This window comes from Haliotis rubra, unplaced genomic scaffold, assembly GCF_003918875.1.
Source record: "Haliotis rubra isolate DU_JTF1 unplaced genomic scaffold, ASM391887v1 Scf59, whole genome shotgun sequence".
NCBI lineage: Eukaryota > Metazoa > Mollusca > Gastropoda > Lepetellida > Haliotidae > Haliotis > Haliotis rubra.
The window spans coordinates 1,340,354-1,360,713 of record NW_025767290.1 but is presented as its reverse complement, the minus strand read 5'-3'; the positions used below and the strand labels follow the sequence as shown (position 1 = coordinate 1,360,713).

Genomic DNA, 20,360 nt, shown 5'->3' with positions numbered 1-20,360 from the left:
TGAAGCCGAACTGGAGACAAAAGAAACAGTGCAGTGACTGGACAATATTAGTGGCAAGAGCCTTGTAGTACCCCTCCTCTAGACCCTGAAGCCCAACTGGAGACAACAGAAACAGTGCAGTGACAGGACAATATTGGTGGCAAGAGCCTTGTAGTACCCCTCCTCTAGACCCTGAAGCCGAACTGGAGACAACAGAAACAGTGCAGTGACTGGACAATATTGGTGGCAAGAGCCTTGTAGTACCCCTCCTCTAGACCCTGAAGCCGAACTGGAGACAACAGAAACAGTGCAGTGACTGGACAATATTGGTGGCAAGAGCCTTGTAGTACCCCTCCTCTAGACCCTGAAGCCGAACTGGAGACAACAGAAACAGTGCAGTGACTGGACAATATTGGTGGCAAGAGCCTTGTAGTACCCCTCCTCTAGACACTGAAGCCCAACTGGAGACAACAGAAACAGTGCAGTGACTGGACAATATTGGTGGCAAGAGCCTTGTAGTACCCCTCCTCTAGACACGGAAGCCGAACTGGAGACAACAGAAACAGTGCAGTGACTGGGCAATATTAGTGGCAAGAACCTTGTAGTAGCCCTCTGCTAGACCCTGACTCCACCTTGGGACAAAGCATACGACTTGTGGAGGCAAGAGACAACAGAAACAGAAACACTGGACAATATTGGTGGCAAGAGCCTTGTGGTACCTCTCCTCTAGACCCTCACTCCACCTTGGGACAAAACATGTTAAGGGACCATTCATAATTTATGGCTAGGGGGATGATGATGATTTTGATGGATAAGCATGTATAATGTGAATGTCCCTCCTACTAGCCATGTACAAAATCATCCCCCATCATAAATAAAAAAATTAAGCATAACTTTTAAAAATTTGATTGTACAAAATTGATCACCAGCCCACCTTAGTACAGTCATGTGTACAAAATTTATGACACCCCCTACCGCCCCAGAACAAAAAATGGGTGACCCCACTTAAAATCATCATAATCTCTTCTTCTTTATTATGAAAAAACAAAGAATGTTTCTTACCGAGAATACCCAGGTTTTTCTTCTCAGCATCACTTTCTTCTTCTGGCAGTTGCTCCCCCTTGATCGCTAGTTGCCATGACGATCGGTTGGTGAGGTTGAAGGAGCAGGACGCGGACAGGTCGATGCCGTCTGTGCTCTCCTCGGCTGTGTTGTGGCTGTGGACACAAGTAGACCATACAACAGTTGTACCGATGTAGACCGTACAACAGTTGTACCGATGTAGACCGTACAACAGTTGTACCAATGTAGACCGTACAACAGTTGTACCGATGTAGACCGTACAACAGTTGTACCGATGTAGATCATACAACAGTTGTACCGATGTAGAACAGTTGTAGCGATGTAGACCATACAACAGTTGTAGCGATGTAGAACAGTTGCACCGATGTAGACCATACAACAGTTGTACCGATGTAGAACAGTTGCACCGATGTAGACCATACAACAGTTGTAGCGATGTAGACCATACAACAGTTGTAGCGATGTAGACCATACAACAGTTGTACCGATGTAGACCGTACAACAGTTGTACCGACGTAGACCATACAACAGTTGTACCAACGTAGACCATACAACAGTTGTACCGATGTAGACCATACAACAGTTGTACAGATGCAATAATAAGTTAAACAACTTTGTTTACACCCCACTGAGCAACATAAAAGAAACCAGTCTATATGGATGGCAGACCAAAAGGACCAGTGGCTGATGTTAAGAGTAAAGACCCATGTCTCTGTACTTCCTTTAAACCGACTCACTGAGTCTGACCAAAACCTTTACCAATGACCAGGACGAGGTTCCTGGTGATCCAAAGAGTATGGGGTTTTAGGTGTTGTGGGGAAGAGTGAGTGAGTGAGTTTTGTTTTACGCCGCTTTTAGCAATATTCCAGCGATATAACGGCGGGGGACACCAGAAATGGGCTTAACACATTGTACCCATGTGGGGAATCGAACCCAACTCTGGGCGCACGAACTGAGCAACTTAACCACTAGGCTACCCCACCGCCCTACCCCACCGCCCTGTTGTGGGGAAGAAGAGGGGTACGGTTGAGGTCACTGGGTCTGTCTGTCTGTCTGTCTGGGTTGCCTTGGAGACAGTCTTCAGACACTTGGGTCAAAGAAGTATGTGGACAGTTGATTTCTAACAAGTTGTTTCTTGGGATTTGTCTTCAAAGATTGGGGACAGAGAGTCTTTCCTTTTGTTATGTACCGTATATTACCGTAGATAAGCTGAATTTTGAGGACCAAAAAAAGCAGTCTGTAGAAGGGGGTTGGCTTATCTATGGGCTACACTTTCATCAAACTTTTTTCCAGGGGTAAGAAAACAACATCGTATCACTTCTCGTGAACAAACAACAGAAGACAACTTAGTCAGTAAAGACATCAAATTTACAATTAAACATCACTAGACAAGATTACTTACCTTTTAAGTTCTAAGTTGTTTTTGCTGGGCATTGTATTATTTGCAGGGATTAAGATTACTGTGTGTATTTGATGTGGAAATAGCAATCAGCTGTGCACACGTTTCCCGGCAATCAAGTTCAAACATGCACAATAATATAACGGGATGAATTCTGATGCAGTCATCAGTAAAATACAATGCAGAGTACTATTATTTCACCCAAAGCAATATATCCTAGCATTGTGTAATTTTAATTACAGTTTAATGTAAGATATATATAATCAACACTAAGGTTATACGGACCCTCATGAACGTGGTAAGCAGAAGTTGTACGCACATGGAATGGGGTAAAAAAAGCAAGCCATTTAAATTCACACATTTTTACTTATGTTACTGTCAACTAGTCCATGGAAAACAAGTTCATGGAAAAATCAGTTCGTGATTGTTGATAATATGATGTGAAATTGGCTATCGCAGTTGGAGCGAAAAACGTACCTTCACGAACGTGGTAAGCGTAAGTTGTACGCACATGGAATGGGGTAAAATAAGCAAGCAGGTTTGTTGACATGTGATCCTCCAGTTACAATAAGTATGATATTTAGCGAAACAAAATATATTAGCCATTTTCTGGAAACTACACTTCATTTCTATGCCTGAGTAGACGCAATATGATTGTGAATTCTTTGAATAATGTGGACCAAAGTTATAATTATCGGTAACTGCCAGTTGTCTGTGGTCCGTGTTTCCCGCAATTAGGACCCCATCGTGGGGGATCGGCTTATGTATGAAACATACCATTTTGACACTGATTTTAAAGGTCAAGTTTGGGGGTCGGCTTAACTATGGGGTCGGCTCATCTACGGTAATATACGGTAGTATGTTGACGTAACATTATTTGGAGTTTTGCATTTGTATTTCAACATATGTAAATATGTATTGTGTGAAATCAATGGTCGTTTGTGGTCATTTGTGCAAGATCTTGTATTTGATCCTGCCACCTTCAGTGTCTGTCACACCTATGGACACACTACTGTCCAACCATATTGCCATCCTCAATTCTACGAAGGGACACAACTCTGCACAGTGAACAACAATGCCATAGATACCTTTACAACCATGACTCTTCAAATTGTCATTGAAGAAGAGATCATTAATCTTCACAAACAAATCTCCACAACACATATAACGGACAACCAACATACAGATATAGGGATGTTCGACATCCTTACCTTTGACCTGTGAGGGCTTTCTTGAGACTAGTTTTGCCCACTCTATCCTTTCCTACGAGCATAAGACGTGTGCGGAACACTGGCTGGGTTCCTGAGCACGCCTTTTCATACGCCTCCATCGCATCCGGACCACGGGCAACAATCTCCTTTGGAGCATCGTCTGCAAGAAGTTGTTTTTGATTAAATCTTATGTCACTGTAGAAACGTCTTATGAGGTTCAAATTACAATTCAGACCCATAAAATAAATGTTCAGTCTTTAAACAGGGTTTGAGATAATTATACAATGTTTCTGGTAACTAATCAAGAAATAATATGTGGTTGCCTGAAGTGACAAGCATATTAACGTCATCACTTTGAAAAATAAGATATTTGGATCAATAAATAGGACAAATGTTCAGCATCAACAGGAATATGAGCCTGATTGAGGCTGATTGATGAAGTGAGATGAAATGAGATTTAACATCTTAGGATCAATTTTGAAAAATGGCAGTACAGGAAGTGATGTCAAGAGATGAAGAATGACATGGGTTATCATGTTCTGGTTTACTGCTAGTTTGAACAGTTTTCTAGCTTTACCATGGTATGTCAGCTTAAAGTAGGAGGAGTGAGTGAGTTTAGTTTTATGCCACTTTTTGCAATATTGCAGCAATATCACAGCGGGGGACACCACAAATGGGCTTCATACATTGTACTCATGTGGGGAATCGAACCCGGGTCTTTGGCATGATGAGTGAATGCTTTAACCACTAGGCTACCCCACTGCCCCTTAAAGTAGGAGGAAAGCCCAAGTGACGCAGTCTAAGACTTTACCACCTTGGTGAAACCCATGAACACGGGTTTAGTGAGGACAGACCTTGAAACATAATCAGGGAAATTGGGATTCCAACCTACAGTCACAGGTTTCTGGTGTTTGGTACTTGTTGTTGCCCTGCCTGGTGTTTAGCATTAAGGAAACAAAACAAGGGTTGGTTGGTGTATCCATGTTACACTGCTGCCTGGTATCTCCGTGGGCTGTTACAATAACATTGGCACTTATTGGGACTTGTGCCTTACAAGCAGCAAGATACATGTTCATGAACGTCCGCATCCTGGGATACAACAACAACATCACGGCAGGGGACACAAGAAATGGCCGTCACACATTGTACCCATGTGGGGAATCGAGCGAATGCTTTAACCACTGTTACCACCGCCCCAGTTTGATGGTGATGACTGAAACTCCTGGAGATAATTCATAATATCAACCACTTGGTGTCTGACCTAGATTTGATTATTACCAGTCAACCTTGAATCAGCTGCAATATTGCCAGTTATGGTGCTGTTAAAACAACTTTCAGTGATTCACTTTTCAAAATCCTAAATAGCTCTAAAATCAACAATCACTTAACAAAGGCAAAGAGCTCTTGTCTCCCCACCTGTGCCCTGATGACACTTCATGACAACTTAAGCGCCCTTCACTAGACACAACAGGAAGCAGCAGTAAGATAAGCCTTTCTGGTGTGTAAAATCAATATCCTAGTCACCTGGATGATCAAGACTTGAGTAAGAGCACATCTGATTACTTATGACATACTATACAACAAAATCATTGTCCAGATTTACATTAGCCGCTAAAACTCTGGCAGAAATGGCTCTGCCAACAACTTCATGTCGACACGGGGAAATCAATGTTTTTCAGGAAATGGCATCCCATCCATTAGGTGGCCTTGCACAAGATATACACATGAAGCATACATATTATGTAAAGGAAATCGGTCTCCCATAAATAGACTTCCATAACATCAGCAAACATGTGGACGTGGTAGGCTTTTTTCTGCATGACTCCAGTTGATAAAAAACATGTGAGATTTATCGACGTGTTTGTGAAGGCTGACCTTACTGTTTTCAGATTTATCAATTTGGATTTGTTTTCGCTATGGGTAAAATGACTTGAAACTTGCTTACGGTGTAGGTATCTGCATAAAGTGACTGCTTTTGCAACCCTTTGGTATTTTTGTTTTTGTTTATTGTTTATTGTTTACACCACACTGAGCAATATGGCGGCGGTCTGTAAATAAACGAGTCTGGACCAGACAATCCAGTGATCAACAGCATGAACATCGAACTGCCCAACTGGAATGTGAAGGCATGTGTGAACCAAGTCAGCAAGCCTGATGACCACCTGATCCCGTTAGTTGCCTCTTACAACAAGCAAGGGTTGCTGCAGACCAATCCTAACCTGGATCCTAACCTGGATCTTCACAGGTCCTCATTCCTTTGAGATGATGGTACTGAAATTATTTATCCCTGAGAGTTTCTGTATGTCCTAGAACAGGACACATTAAACTTGTGCTGGTCTTTACACATACGTCCTCAGTCACCTAGCGTGTTGTACCTCTATACATCTCTTTAATATAGCTGGAAAACTGCTGAGAGCGGCGTAAAACTAAACTCACTCACTCATCTCTTTAATTTTATCATTCAATTAAAGCATTTATCAGTGACATACGCTTATGACATAAAATCTTTATGTCACACACCAATCATGTAAGTATGCAAATTAGATAACTGAAAGAGGGACTTTTTATATGTTGCATGAAGCCAACTATGACTTGCTTAGACCAGCCAAGAATTAACTAGACCAACAATGCCTTACTTAGACCAGCCAAGATTTAATTAGACCAACAATGCCTTACTTAGACCAACAGTGAATTACTTAGACCAACAATGCCTTACTTAGACCAACAGTGAATTACTTAGACCAACCAAGATTTACTTAGACCAACAATGACTTACTTAGACCAGCCAAGACTTTTTTTTTTCTTCTTTTTTTAATTTTTATTTGTTCCCATGGTTACAAAGTCAATAACAAGGGTATATGGTAGCAACAAGCACAGAAAAGGTGAAGATACATTGCTGTAGAGATATAATGGTAATTAGTTGCTGAATACTGGGATTAGCGAATTCCATTTAAGATTGAATTTCTCGATTTCATTGTTTCTCTTTGAAATAAATTTTTCTACAGAAAATATCTCTTTTAATACCTTTTTATAATTACTGAATTTTGGAATTGATTTTTTTATATTACATAAATTGATATGTTTTTTGGCAGAGATAATGATTTGATTTAGTAATACATCATTATGCAATGTACCAAACCAAATCAAATATTTTGTGATGTTTATTTTTCGTGGTAAATAGTTATTAATCCAGAGTTCGAGATCATTCCAGAATTTCATGCTTTCACAGCATTCCCAATAAACATGACAAATGCTCTCAGAAACATTATTGCAAAAACTACACAAATCATTGTCAATCAGGTTCATTCTCGATAATTCCTTTTTAGTATAAATAACCCTTTGCAAAAATCTGTATTGAAAATCAAGAAGTTTAACGTCTTTCAATCCATGTCTATAAGAGTTAAAATTTTTGTACCAATCAAACTCACAATCATTGAATATAGTTTCCCATTTAGTACAAATTTCAAGTTTATCATTTTTAGAAATCAGCTTGTCATAAAATATTCTTGAACCTTTGGAGAGCTTTAATATATTTCTTTGGTAAACATTGATATATAAATTGTAGGAAGGAATGATTCTTGGACCAGCCAAGACTTAATTAGACCAACAATGCCTTACTTAGACCAGCCAAGATTTACTTAGACCAACAATGCCTTACTTAGACCAACAGTGAATTACTTAGACCAGCCAAGATTTAACTAGACCAACAATGCCTTACTTAGACCAGCCAAGATTTAATTAGACCAACAATGCCTTACTTAGACCAGCCAAGATTTACTTAGACCAACAATGCCTTACTTAGATCAACAGTGAATTACTCAGACCAACAATGACTTACTAAGACCAGCCAAGATTTAATTAGATCAATTATGACTCACATAGACCAGCGAAGTTTTGCTTAGATCAACTATGACTTACTTAGGCCTGTCAAGATCTACTTACTATGCCTTAATTCTTTAATAGGTAGTAGTGCATTTATTCCTTCTCACAGGAAACTGTTTCTTTATTCTTGATGCATTTGGCACATCAAAAATATATATTTATGTCACTTTCAAAATGTATTTAATAATGTTGTATTTATTCTTGTTACACCTATTTATATCTAAAAACATGAGTACAGAGACAAGATAAAAATATCTGTGACCGAGACATACTAAGGGCTTACAAAAGTGAACACGAAAAATATATTTTTGGGAGCAGATTCTGTTTCATGAATGAGCAGTTGTCACCTAAGCAATAGCTTGGGAAAATAATTCACTACAGCTAACAAGCTGATTGCTCCTGAAACTACCTCAATATTGGCAATGAAGGCCCAGACATACATCACAGTTGATGTTCCACCTGCATGTCATGTCATAATGTGGGCGGATCTCATGACGGAGTCGGCAAAATCAGACGTCATCCTATTAGCTACCAACATATCACTCGATCAGTGAAGGTCCGGGTTAGAATGAGCTGTCAGTAACCCATGCTTGTCGTAAGAGGCTACTAATGGGATTGTATGGTCAGGCTCGCTGATGTGGTTGACACATGTCATCGGTTCCCAATTGCGCAGATCATTGCTCATGCTGTTGATCACTGGATTGTCTGGTCCAGACTCGATTATTTATAGACCGCCGCCTAGCTGGAATATTGCTGAGTGCGGCGTAAAACTAAACTCACTCACCAACATACCACTCAATGTTCTGTCAGCAGTATAGTTGTTCTTTACAGTCTGTATTCTTAAATGTCAGGATACGTTAAAATTTAATTTGATTTTGTATCTGAAGTAAAGAGATGAGGTGAGGTGAAATGGGGTTTAATGTCGGACTTAAGAATAATTCGCTCACATGAACATGTGTATGCGTGTGTATGTGTGGCTGCTTGTACAAGCCCAGACTTAAGCTGGTTTTATAGAGCTAGCTCACTCAGATACCATGCTGCAGTTAAGCATAAATGCCCCACTCAGACACATTATACTGACTCCAAGCCGACCAGTCCATGTTGTACCCATTAATGCTGTGAAGTAAAGAAAATGGTAAAACAACTAAAAGTAAGAGATTTCGCTGTTGTGACATTTTGTACAGTACAGAAGTTACATGATAGTCAATCAGCTGGATGTGATGAAACACAACAGAAAAAATACGGAACCATTTTTCTTGTCTCTGGGGACATGGATATAATAAAGGCCATCTCCAACCAGCCCTCAAACAGGAAAATTATATCTCAGTCCATTTTCACGATCGTTCTTGATTAGTGAGCCCATGCCAGTAGGCTGTTAGGCACATACCTGTGGAACCATGCTACTTTCCTAACTACCCCATCAATGTCATGCAAATTAATATTAACATCAAGGAATCAATAGACTTGGGGGTCCCTGAACATAATGGATGAAGCAGTATGTTCCAGCAGGCGAGGTGCCCTATATCACACAGTTGAGCATTGTTGTAATTAAGCTTTGATCTCTGGGACAGGTTAAATGTGTTGATGTGACGATTGGTAATGTGTTGATGTGACTGGTAATGTGTTGATGGGACGATTGGTAATGTGTTGATGTGATGATTGGTAATGTGTTGATGTGACTGGTAATGTGTTGATGGGACGATCGGTAATGTGTTGATGTGATGATTGGTAATGTGTTGATGTGACTGGTAATGTGTTGATGTGACTGGTAATGTGTTGATGTGACTGGTAATGTGTTGATGTGACGATTGGTAATGTGTTGATGGGACTGGTAATGTGTTGATGTGACGATTGGTAATGTGTTGATGTGACGATTGGTAATGTGTTGATGTGATGATTGGTAACGTGTTGATGTGACTGGTAATGTGTTGATGGGACTGGTTAAATGTGTTGATGTGATGATTGGTAATGTGTTGATGTGACTGGTAATGTGTTGATGTGACGATTGGTAATGTGTTGATGTGATTGGTAATGTGTTGATGGGACTGGAAATGTGTTGATGTGACGATTGGTAATGTGTTGATGTGACGATTGGTAATGTGTTGATGTGACGATTGGTAATGTGTTGATGTGACTGGTAATGTGTTGATGTGACTGGTAATGTGTTGATAGGACGATTGGTAATGTGTTGATGGGACGATTGGTAATGTGTTGATGTGACGATTGGTAATGTGTTGATGTGACTGGTAATGTGTTGATGTGACTGGTAATGTGTTGATGTGACTGGTAATGTGTTGATGTGTCTGGTAATGTGTTGATGGGACGATTGGTAATGTGTTGATGTGACGATTGGTAATGTGTTGATGTGACTGGTAATGTGTTGATGTGATGATTGGTAATGTGTTGATGTGACTGGTAATGTGTTGATGTGACGATTGGTAATGTGTTGATGTGACTGGTAATGTGTTGATGTGACGATTGGTAATGTGTTGATGTGACGATTGGTAATGTGTTGATGGGACTGGTAATGTGTTGATATGATGATTGGTAATGTGTTGATGTGATTGGTAATGTGTTGATGTGACGATTGGTAATGTGTTGATGTGAAGATTGGTAATGTGTTGATGTGACGATTGGTAATGTGTTGATGTGATGATTGGTAATGTGTTGATGTGACGATTGGTAATGTGTTGATGTGACTGGTAATGTGTTGATGTGACGATTGGTAATGTGTTGATGTGACGATTGGTAACGTGTTGATGTGACGATTGGTAATGTGTTGATGTGACTGGTAATGTGTTGATGTGACTGGTAATGTGTTGATGTGATGATTGGTAATGTGTTGATGTGACGATTGGTAATGTGTTGATGAGACGATTGGTAATGTGTTGATGTGACGATTGGTAACGTGTTGATGTGACGATTGGTAATGTGTTGATGTGACTGGTAATGTGTTGATGTGACTGGTAATGTGTTGATGTGACTGGTAATGTGTTGATGTAATGATTGGTAATGTGTTGATGTGATTGGTAATGTGTTGATGTGACTGGTAATGTGTTGATGTGATTGGTAATGTGTTGATGTGATTGGTAATGTGTTGATGTGATGATTGGTAATGTGTTGATGTGACGATTGGTAATGTGTTGATGTGATTGGTAATGTGTTGATGGGACGATTGGTAATGTGTTGATGTGACGATTGGTAATGTGTTGATGTTGATGTGTTGATGTGATTGGTAATGTGTTGATGTGATGATTGGTAATGTGTTGATGGGACGGTAATGTGGTACTGGTGTGTTGATGTGACTGGTAATGTGTTGATGTGACGATTGGTAATGTGTTGATGTGACGATTGGTAATGTGTTGATGTGACGATTGGTAATGTGTTGATGTGACTGGTAATGTGTTGATGTGACTGGTAATGTGTTGATGTGACTGGTAATGTGTTGATGTGACTGGTAATGTGTTGATGTGACTGGTAATGTGTTGATGTGACGATTGGTAACGTGTTGATGTGACGATTGGTAATGTGTTGATGTGACGATTGGTAATGTGTTGATGTGATGATTGGTAATGTGTTGATGTGACTGGTAATGTGTTGATGTGACTGGTAATGTGTTGATGTGACGATTGGTAATGTGTTGATGTGACGATTGGTAATGTGTTGATGATGACGATTGGTAATGTGTTGATGGGACTGGTAATGTGTTGATGGGACTGGTAATGTGTTGATGTGACGATTGGTAATGTGTTGATGTGACGATTGGTAATGTGTTGATGTGACTGGTAATGTGTTGATGGGACGATTGGTAACAGTTTGTCAATGACTTGCACTTCCTGGCCGATTGAGAATCAATGGGCAAATTGGCCAATGTACTGACTGCCGCTCTCTTGACCAACAGAATCAGTTGTCCAATCTTCAGTAATGAGGCAGTGCTCCCAATGTCTTAGTACTTCCGTAGCCTTCTTGATATTCCCAGAAGTTCAAAACTTGACAATATATGAAAAACATGCTGTCTATGTTCTGACATCTTTCATGAACATATTTCAATGGGGTTTCTTCAAATCTGCCACTTGATTATTCTACCTTGAGACACCTCACACCTGCCAAGTCCAAGCACACATGATATGTACAGGGTTTCTGAGAGGATGTGCGGCTTGTTTGACATCAATACTTGATGGTCTTCGTGATGAACTGTGCACAGTACACACAAGTACAGAGGCTGGGACTCTTGTCCTCAGCGTGTGTTTATCATACATCACATTTAGTGTGCAAAGATACGAGTCCGTGAAGTATGGTGTTCACAATGTACCACTTACGGTGGGTGAGTGAGTGAGTTTAGTTTTACGCTGCTTTTAGCAGTATTCCAGCAATATCACGGCGGGGACACCATAAATGTGTACCACTTACAAAAACCCCAAGGCTCCACATCCAAGCCTCCATGTCCAAGGCTTTAAGTTTGAGAGGTCTTGTTAACTGTTGATTGGTCAAACTTGACTTCTCAAATTATTAGAGTTTTAATAAGTTTTGTGTCTATTAATATTCTATTCATAAGGAACAAGACCATGAACAGAATAGTGAGAGTATTCTTTACACAAAAAACATAAACCACAATGTTTTCTTCTTGAACTACCGATCAACCTGTGCTAGAATTACAAGCTGAAAGTTTCATGCAGTACATATGACACTTACAGGATTTGAAGAAAATGTTAGGTACACACAAGTTTACAATTGTACAAACATCCCACCAATATATCGAGGCATGTGGGTGTTTTAAGCATGTTTAGGCATAAACGAAACATACACAAACAAACTGAAAAATGTTTAGCATCAAACTATTCAAGTCAGTAAAATATACTCAGAAAAAAACTCACCTGAACTGCACCTTAAATATTGTCTGCGTTATTTGAATTGTCCAAGCTCAGATTTTGAAATTCAACAGTCCAGTCCTCCTAATAAATTCCTCTTACCTCAAAACAATGGTCCAAAAACTTCTTTATACCTTTTTATATTAATTATTATTTCCACTTACGGTTAAATCAGCCAACTTTCATATCCACTAATTGAACAGTCTGAAAATATACTATCCCACCCTAGGATATCATTCTACAGGTAATCATAGTAATGAAGTAAACAACTTAATGCTTTTTTCTAGCTTCTAATCCCTTTGCTTTTAGTTTTTCCAAATTGTTATCTATTAAGAGCAATGCAGCAAATGTTTTACTTCAAATATTGCACAGTAATGATCAAACTGAGCATACTTGAACAAAATGTCAGTCGCAAAGTAGCAATATTCTCAACCAAAGACAATATATGCCAGTGTACATTACTTCCTCTTTCTCCAACCTAAGCTCCCTCTAATGAACAAGAAGATAACTAACAGAAAACAATATGGATGAACTTTTCAATATCTTAACGAATGAAATCACAATGACCAGCAGAGACCAGCTCATATTCAGCCTGAAGGTAATTTAGCTTGGTTAATATTCGCTGCCTTCTCTCCAAGGGGGAACTCGGTCAACACCATTGTGTTGCTAATACTTGTCTTTTCAATGGACTTAGTAGCCATTATAGAATTGTCTCTACTATTGTGGTACATGGTACTGACCAAGAAGGGATTGTCTAGGCAACGTTCAGCAGCAACAATGGCTATTATAACATATTTGTGCTTAAATGCCTTTCAGTAGATATCTAGGCTGTGCTATTTTGGTTTCAAATGGAACATAATTTTGTCAGTGTGGTACATATATACATATGATCTTGCTGACCCAGTTTGGTGTGACATGTTTTGAGTTCAACTAGGTACTTTCTGTTAGAATGTGACCCTCTTCTACAGACTGCTTTTTTTTTGGTCCTCAAAATTCGGCTTATAGACGGTCATATACGGTAAGTACCCGGTGTGGTACAAAGAATAGAGCCTAGTTGGAACTGACAGAGACTGTGACGTCTCTGTAGTATTCCAAAAATGAATGAGACTGTAAGTGCCAAATGGAGAAAAGTAAGGCTACACAATTTCTGTAGTGGGCTAGATAAGGTGTAATAGTATCTGTATCATCGTAAGTAACAGGTACAAGGAGAGAGGTTTGTTGGAACTGGGGGAGACTGCAATCTCTCTGAAGTATATCAAAAAAATGAATGTGAATGACAGGGAAGGATGGAGAAAATAATGCTGCACAATATCATAGCTACTAACAAAGTGTCATTTCAGTTTTTCAAATGACAAAACAATAGACTCTGTTTGAGTGAGTGAGTGAGCATGGTTTTATGCTGCTTCTAGCAATATTCCAGCAATATCATGGCGGGGGACACCAGTAATGGGCTTCACACATTGTACCCATGTGGGGAATCGAACCCGGGTATTCAGCATGACAAACTGGTGCCAACAGTCAGTGTGACCTCAGATCTTGAGAGACAGCAGCATCAAAACAAGATAAACATGGTCCATATATCAGATATCTGAGTTTTATAAAATTTCTATGCTGGGTGATCCAGCTGGTGATAGCCGATAACCATGGTGACATCATGCTTCAGGAAATGTTTTGGTGCTACTGACAACCACTCCTACTATGAGCTGTAAGCAAGTGACATAAAATGGGCATTTATTCACATGCCTATCTCTTCAAGAACACCTATTACAACTCTTCAAACTCACAATGTATATTTGGTGTACATTATCCTCTGATTTTATTGCAGTGTCATAACCATGCACATGTCAATTATTCTTATGATTATTACATGCGGCTTGATAGAGAAAGCTTTATTGTTAAAGATTCGGTTTTTGGTGTACAAACTGTGGCTGAATTTATGTGATAGACTCATTTAGAATTCTAGCTAATGTCAGTGCCCATGGGGAATCTAACATAGAACAACAAATGTGACAAATGCACTCGCCCTGCGGGATTCTGGTTAAGGACAGGTCCCTAGTCTTCTGCATCTCAGAAGAAACCAAATCAGCGTAGTCTGAGGTGTGGTGCCAAATAACGGTATAAAACAAAATCCTCCAAAAATTATTCTGCATTATTCTGCGGAACTCATACTCACCACATATGAAATCTGTGTGATGATACAGGCTACGAAAGCTGACTGATTGTCAATAGTGACAAGTTCACCAGGGCTGCATGTTTAAAATCCCATCACATTGATCTAGCAATGCTATCAGTGTCAGGTTCAACATTCAGCATCGGACCTAACGGTGTAAGACAGCGTGTAGGAAACACTAGACTGAAGAATGGACAGACAGTGACATAACAGCATCTGTTCATGCAAGCTACAAATTAAATTCCTGACTTAACAAAGGCATGACCATGCAACTCCAGGGAGTTTGACATTTGGATTGAACCCCTGAAACATTTGTAGTCACAGCAGTGCAGTATATAATATGTACACAATGAGTGCATTATTTAAACTGTGAAGGCTGGAGTTACAGATATTGAAGATTGTGAAACCCAAGAAACACAGGCATATATGGGGCACGTGAACACACACTGATCAGAGTGATTAAGGTTGCCAAGGTATGCAATCAACTCTGCTCTGATCACATCAATAATGTATTTCAACAGGCTCAGGAATTGCACAGTCTAGCTCGGGCTACGTGGGTGAATACATATTGATACGAGCTTTACACATTTTACCACAAAACAAACTTGGATCAGTAAGGTCACAAGGATCTGGTTATTTGATTTCGTCTTTTTGTCAGTTTACAGTTTTTATATGTAAGCGTGAGAGTTGAGGAATCACGACCCTGATGTTAACGTTAACAGGTGGGGGTCTGCAATATCCCATGTTTGTATTTGGCTCTCCAAGACAATGACATGGACTGTCCAATCATTTATTGCATTTTTAATCTGTTCAGATATATCGCATGTTTCAGTCATACTAGTTGCAACTATTTTAACATTCAGATATTTGCAGATGATACCTTCCCGGAATATTCTTGAGGAACATGCTGCTTTATTTTGTTAGGGAAGATTTTTCTATACAAATAGTTTGTCCAGAAAAAAGCCCAAAATGAATGTTTTCTTGCAGCACTGGAAAGAATGAATATTTAACTGATTTTTTTTTTCAATTTCAGTCTTTCATAACTATAACCGCCTCCGTGGTGTAGTGGTTAGAGTGTCCGCCCGGAGAGCGGAAGGTCGCGTGTTCGATCCCCAACCGCGTCATACCAAAAGACGTTAAAATATGGTACTTGTTGGTCCCTGCCTGGTGCTCAGCATTAATGGGTACAACAAGGACTGGTCGGCTCGGAGTCAGTATAATGTGTCTGAGTGGGGTATTCATGCTTCACTGTGGCATGGTATCTCAGTGGGCTAGCACTATAAAACCACCTTAAGACTGGGCTAGTACAAGCAGCCGCACATACACATACACACGCATGCACGTCGTCATATGAGCGAAATATTCTCAAGCCGACGTAAAACCCAATTTCACCTCACCTCACCTTTCATAACTATATTTTCTTTTAATCAGATTATCAGTATGTTAATGGAAATACCAAAACATCACAGATTTTGAGTTGATACCTTAACTTGTTAAGGGATTAGTTAGTGAAGATGCAGTCTGTTCGATATAGCTGGGTAGGAACAAATGGTATCCCCGAATCCACCCCAGAAATGAAATGAATACTCTCTTAATATTCTTGCACACAGGAAGCAATATTTTACAGCTGACAAGAGCATAATGTTCAAAACATGGCTTACTGCTTCATAATAATATGGTTTTAGATTTAAGCTTGCTAATTAGCCCGATAAAGATCTTCACCTCCACGAGTGCAACCTTACACTGAATTAGACATTGTGCTTTGATATTGCAAGAGCCATTCAAACATTTCTTGGTTGCGACTTCAGTAGAAAAATATGTGTTATCTGACTTTTCGGTTACCCTTTCAGAGGCAAGGACAAAAATGTAAAAAAATATTTCAGCCATAAATCATATTAAATATGTGTAATATCCAGTAAATACATTCCCCATAAACATAACAACAACCACTCTGCCGGTAGTTTCTACATAAACTAAAGACAGACTGATCATACAAGTCATTAACGGATCAATCAGGACATTCATCACGATTATTGACTGCATATGTTTAATCGATAAAGCAATTCCGTATAAAAAGTGTGCTGTGTTGCAGTTGAAAGCCTGCCTCCCATTTTTCAACACAAACTCAGCAAGGAGCATGTCGAGAGTCAAGCTGGGCCCCATTCCTCAAAGCGATCGTAGCGCAAAGTTGATCGTAAGTCCCATACTTTAACATAGACTTACGACTGTTGTAGCGCTACGATCGCTTTGAGGAACGGGGCCCTGGACTATTATAATATATCAATCAGTCACATTGTTTTCTTTGTTCTTTTTCAAGGTAGGGCTACCTTATATCATTCATATTGCAATTAAAAAAATAATAAACAGCAAGGTAAATTATAAGCAAGGTGCTGTGATCACCTGCGTCAGTCACCACCTCTACACTTCATATACACATTGTTGAGTCTTGAAAAGAACAAATCTTGTTTATATTGATTAAAAATCAGAGCACTGGTCATTAGTGGTGGTCCAGTTAATTGAAATAATCGAAGATTGGTTGCAGTTACTAAACGACCAAGCAATCCAACATGTTTTCTCATAATCCAACACAGACAATCTTGGAATACTTGTTTGCATCAACAATATTTTTCACAATGTTTGTTTTGTCCGTCTGTCATCAATTATGAGATTTGAAGCAATTCCCAACACTTCTGGTCTGAGTTGAATATTCAGGACAGTAACAAGCCTAAAACTACACAGATTTCAACAATGGCTGTTATATGTCTGAACAGACCATGTATTAGCCTATACACTACAGAAGGTGGGATCAGGCTGGTACAATTCTACAGGGCTTACCTGGGTGTACCTAGTTTCGAGTCCAAGGGACAATCAGTAATAGCTTTTGTCGTTCACAGCATGAACATAGCAGAGCCATGGCAGGATACACTTGATAGTCAATAGTCTTACAGATCATTTCACATGTTCAGAATAATGCAGCCTCATACATGGCTGGTTGGTTGGTTGGTTGGTTGGTTGGTTGGTTGGTTGTTGTGTAATGCCTTACTCAGCAATATTCTAGCTATATAGTTGGGAGTCTGTAAATAATTGAGTCTGGACCAGACAATCCAGTGATCAACAGCATGAGCATCGATCTATGCAATTGGGATACCATGACAGGTGTCAACCAAGTGAGCCATCCGATCCCTTTAGTCGCCTCTTACGACAAGCATGGGTTGCTGAAGACCTATTCTAACCTGGATCTTCATGGGTTCCTCCATACATGGTGATATAAAGGACAGAAGAAACAGTGATGTTAGTGATATGTCAGATGATGTAATCCTATCACTGTGCTGGTCCATATAAATGATTTCAATATTGTCTGCAGCTACGGGCTGTCCAATAGTGTTTTCATAACTATCATCCAAAACTGTGTTCCACAGGAGATATTATTTTGACAGTAGATTTTGTACAATGCCCTGACATCATTTACACGACTCACAATACTATGATGTAAAAAAACCTGATGACATCACAATGCTATGACATCGCTGCACTGCAAGTCTAATGGCAGTACGGTGTTCAGAGATGTACATTTTTCATTGAAAACTAATGAAGAGCTATTTTTGATGATAAATAGAATCTTCTGACATCAAATATATCAACACTCGTTGATAAAAGTAAAAATATCCTCGACAAGCCTCGGATATTTGTAACTTTATCAACCCGTGGTGATATATTTAATATCAAAAGACCCTCGGATTCTCTATATATACGTGATACAAATCTGGCTTGTGCTGTATATATTCCTGTACAAGCATCCTGATCTAATGAAAGAGTGAATCACTACACCAGACACTTGCCTTCAGATACAAGTACTTCAAATCATGAAATTAATGCGAGCATTTTATTAATGCGAAATATGCGTTGTACTCTTCTCGCATTATTATAATGACACATTTCAGCCTGACCATGTCTACTTAATAAAAGACAGAAAACGTAAATCTGTTGACACTACACATTACACCAATACAGGTCACTTCCTCATTACAGGTATCTCAAACCACATGTAATTATCACTGGTTACAATCACTGGTCATTGTTTAAAGTCACTCAAGCACGTCAGCCAGACCGGACATTCTCCAGCCACGTGTTTGTTGTACCTTGGTAGATGACTTGTGTCTTTCAAGTCGGATTACGTTTATACATGTTGTCATAAGACATGTTGTAGCAAGCAATCATGTGATCAAACATGGCAGCATGATCAAGACTGACTGAGTTTGGTTTTACGCCGCTTTTTGCAATATTCCAGCAACATCACGGCGGGGGACACCAGAAATAGGCTTCACTCATTGTACCCATGTGGGGATTCGAACCCGGGTCTTCGGCATGACAAGCGAACACTTTAACCTCTAGGCTACCCCACCGCCCCCATGATCAAAACATCGTCAGCTCATTTCCATTTATTGCTTAACAAGCTCAGTTCAGGTTATTTGGTAAATGAGAAGTATGAAAAAGAAAAAGAACACCACCAAAGATTCAGAGTGCCACATTTAATCATCAACACAGATTCCTGAGCTCGAATTAATTTCGTACACATTTTAGACTAGACCCTCGCACTCGCATTAAGTTCGTGACGCATTAATTTCATGATTTACAGTATCTGATTCTATATGAATAGTAAAGTAAGTTTATTGTGCATTTATCTGTATATTAATGAATAGTGAAGTGAGTTTTTATGAATATATCTGTGTCTATATGATGATCATGATCTAATGAAAGCGTGAATCACTACAGCAGACACTTGCCTTCAGATACAAGTAGTTGTGTAACAACATCTATACTAATGGGTGCACCAACAAAGATGTTTTATCCACCATTGTTGACCATGAGATACATTACACACTTGTGGGTAAAAAAAAACAGCTAGAGATATCAAAAGTATGTGTAAGATAGAATTCCAGGTCCATAATTGGTGTGTTTTCATTATGATGGAATACTTTCCTGACTGTAAGTTAAAGTTACCCCATTGGCACACGAGAGGTTCATCTAGTTACAACACGATTTGTCCTGACTTTTGATTGACAGGCGTAGGGCACGAGGGCGTAGCCCGAGATGCCACTACGCCTGTCAATCAAAAGCCAGGACAAATCGTGTTGGAACTAGACGAACCTCGAGTCGTGGGTGGGGTAACAGACTTGTACCATGAGATTTCGGCGGGGTGTTTAAAACAAAGTGGCGGGAAATGAGTGCACCATATGACGTCATGAATATCATGTCATACACGCCATCTTAGGTCGTTCAAGTTTTCAAAAATTAATTCTCAACCTTGGAGGACGTGGAAACAACTTTCATACCCAGCAGTGATAGCGTGAATAACTGGAATGATGAAATTGATGATATTACACTTTCCCAAGTTGGTGAGGCGATGGAGTTGAATTTAAAGTTTGAGGTCCACACCATCTATTGTGTATCAAAACTGCATCTTTAACTTTTAATTCCAGATTGAAAACAATCAGACGAACTTGTGTATTGGAACTGTTTCATTAAATTTCAATTCAAGATTGAAAACAATCTAAATTTTAAAGGGGCGGTGGGGTAGCCTAGTGGTTAAAGCGTTGGCTCGTCACGCCGAAGACCCGGGTTCGATTCCCCACATGGGTACAATGTGTTAAGCCCATTTCTGGTGTCCCCCGCCGTGATATTGCTGGAATATTGCAAAAAGCGGCGTAAAACTAAACTCAGTCAGTCAGTCTAAATTTTAATTTCTTTGCTCTTTTTGTAGTTTAATA

At 39.6% G+C, this 20,360-nt stretch overlaps 1 protein-coding gene across 1 annotated transcript in view; it reads right to left on the bottom strand.

Annotated features, from left to right (window-relative positions):
* The window catches only part of LOC124254993, a 73,513-nt gene that overhangs the window by 26,969 nt on the left and 26,184 nt on the right, over positions 1-20,360 (bottom strand). The window contains exons 3-4 of the mRNA XM_046688835.1: positions 3,673-3,832; positions 1,042-1,196 (exon numbers count right to left, since the gene is read on the bottom strand). Of these exons, the coding sequence (XP_046544791.1) occupies positions 1,042-1,196; positions 3,673-3,832 (315 nt within the window). The remainder of the gene's footprint in view (positions 1-1,041; positions 1,197-3,672; positions 3,833-20,360) is intronic.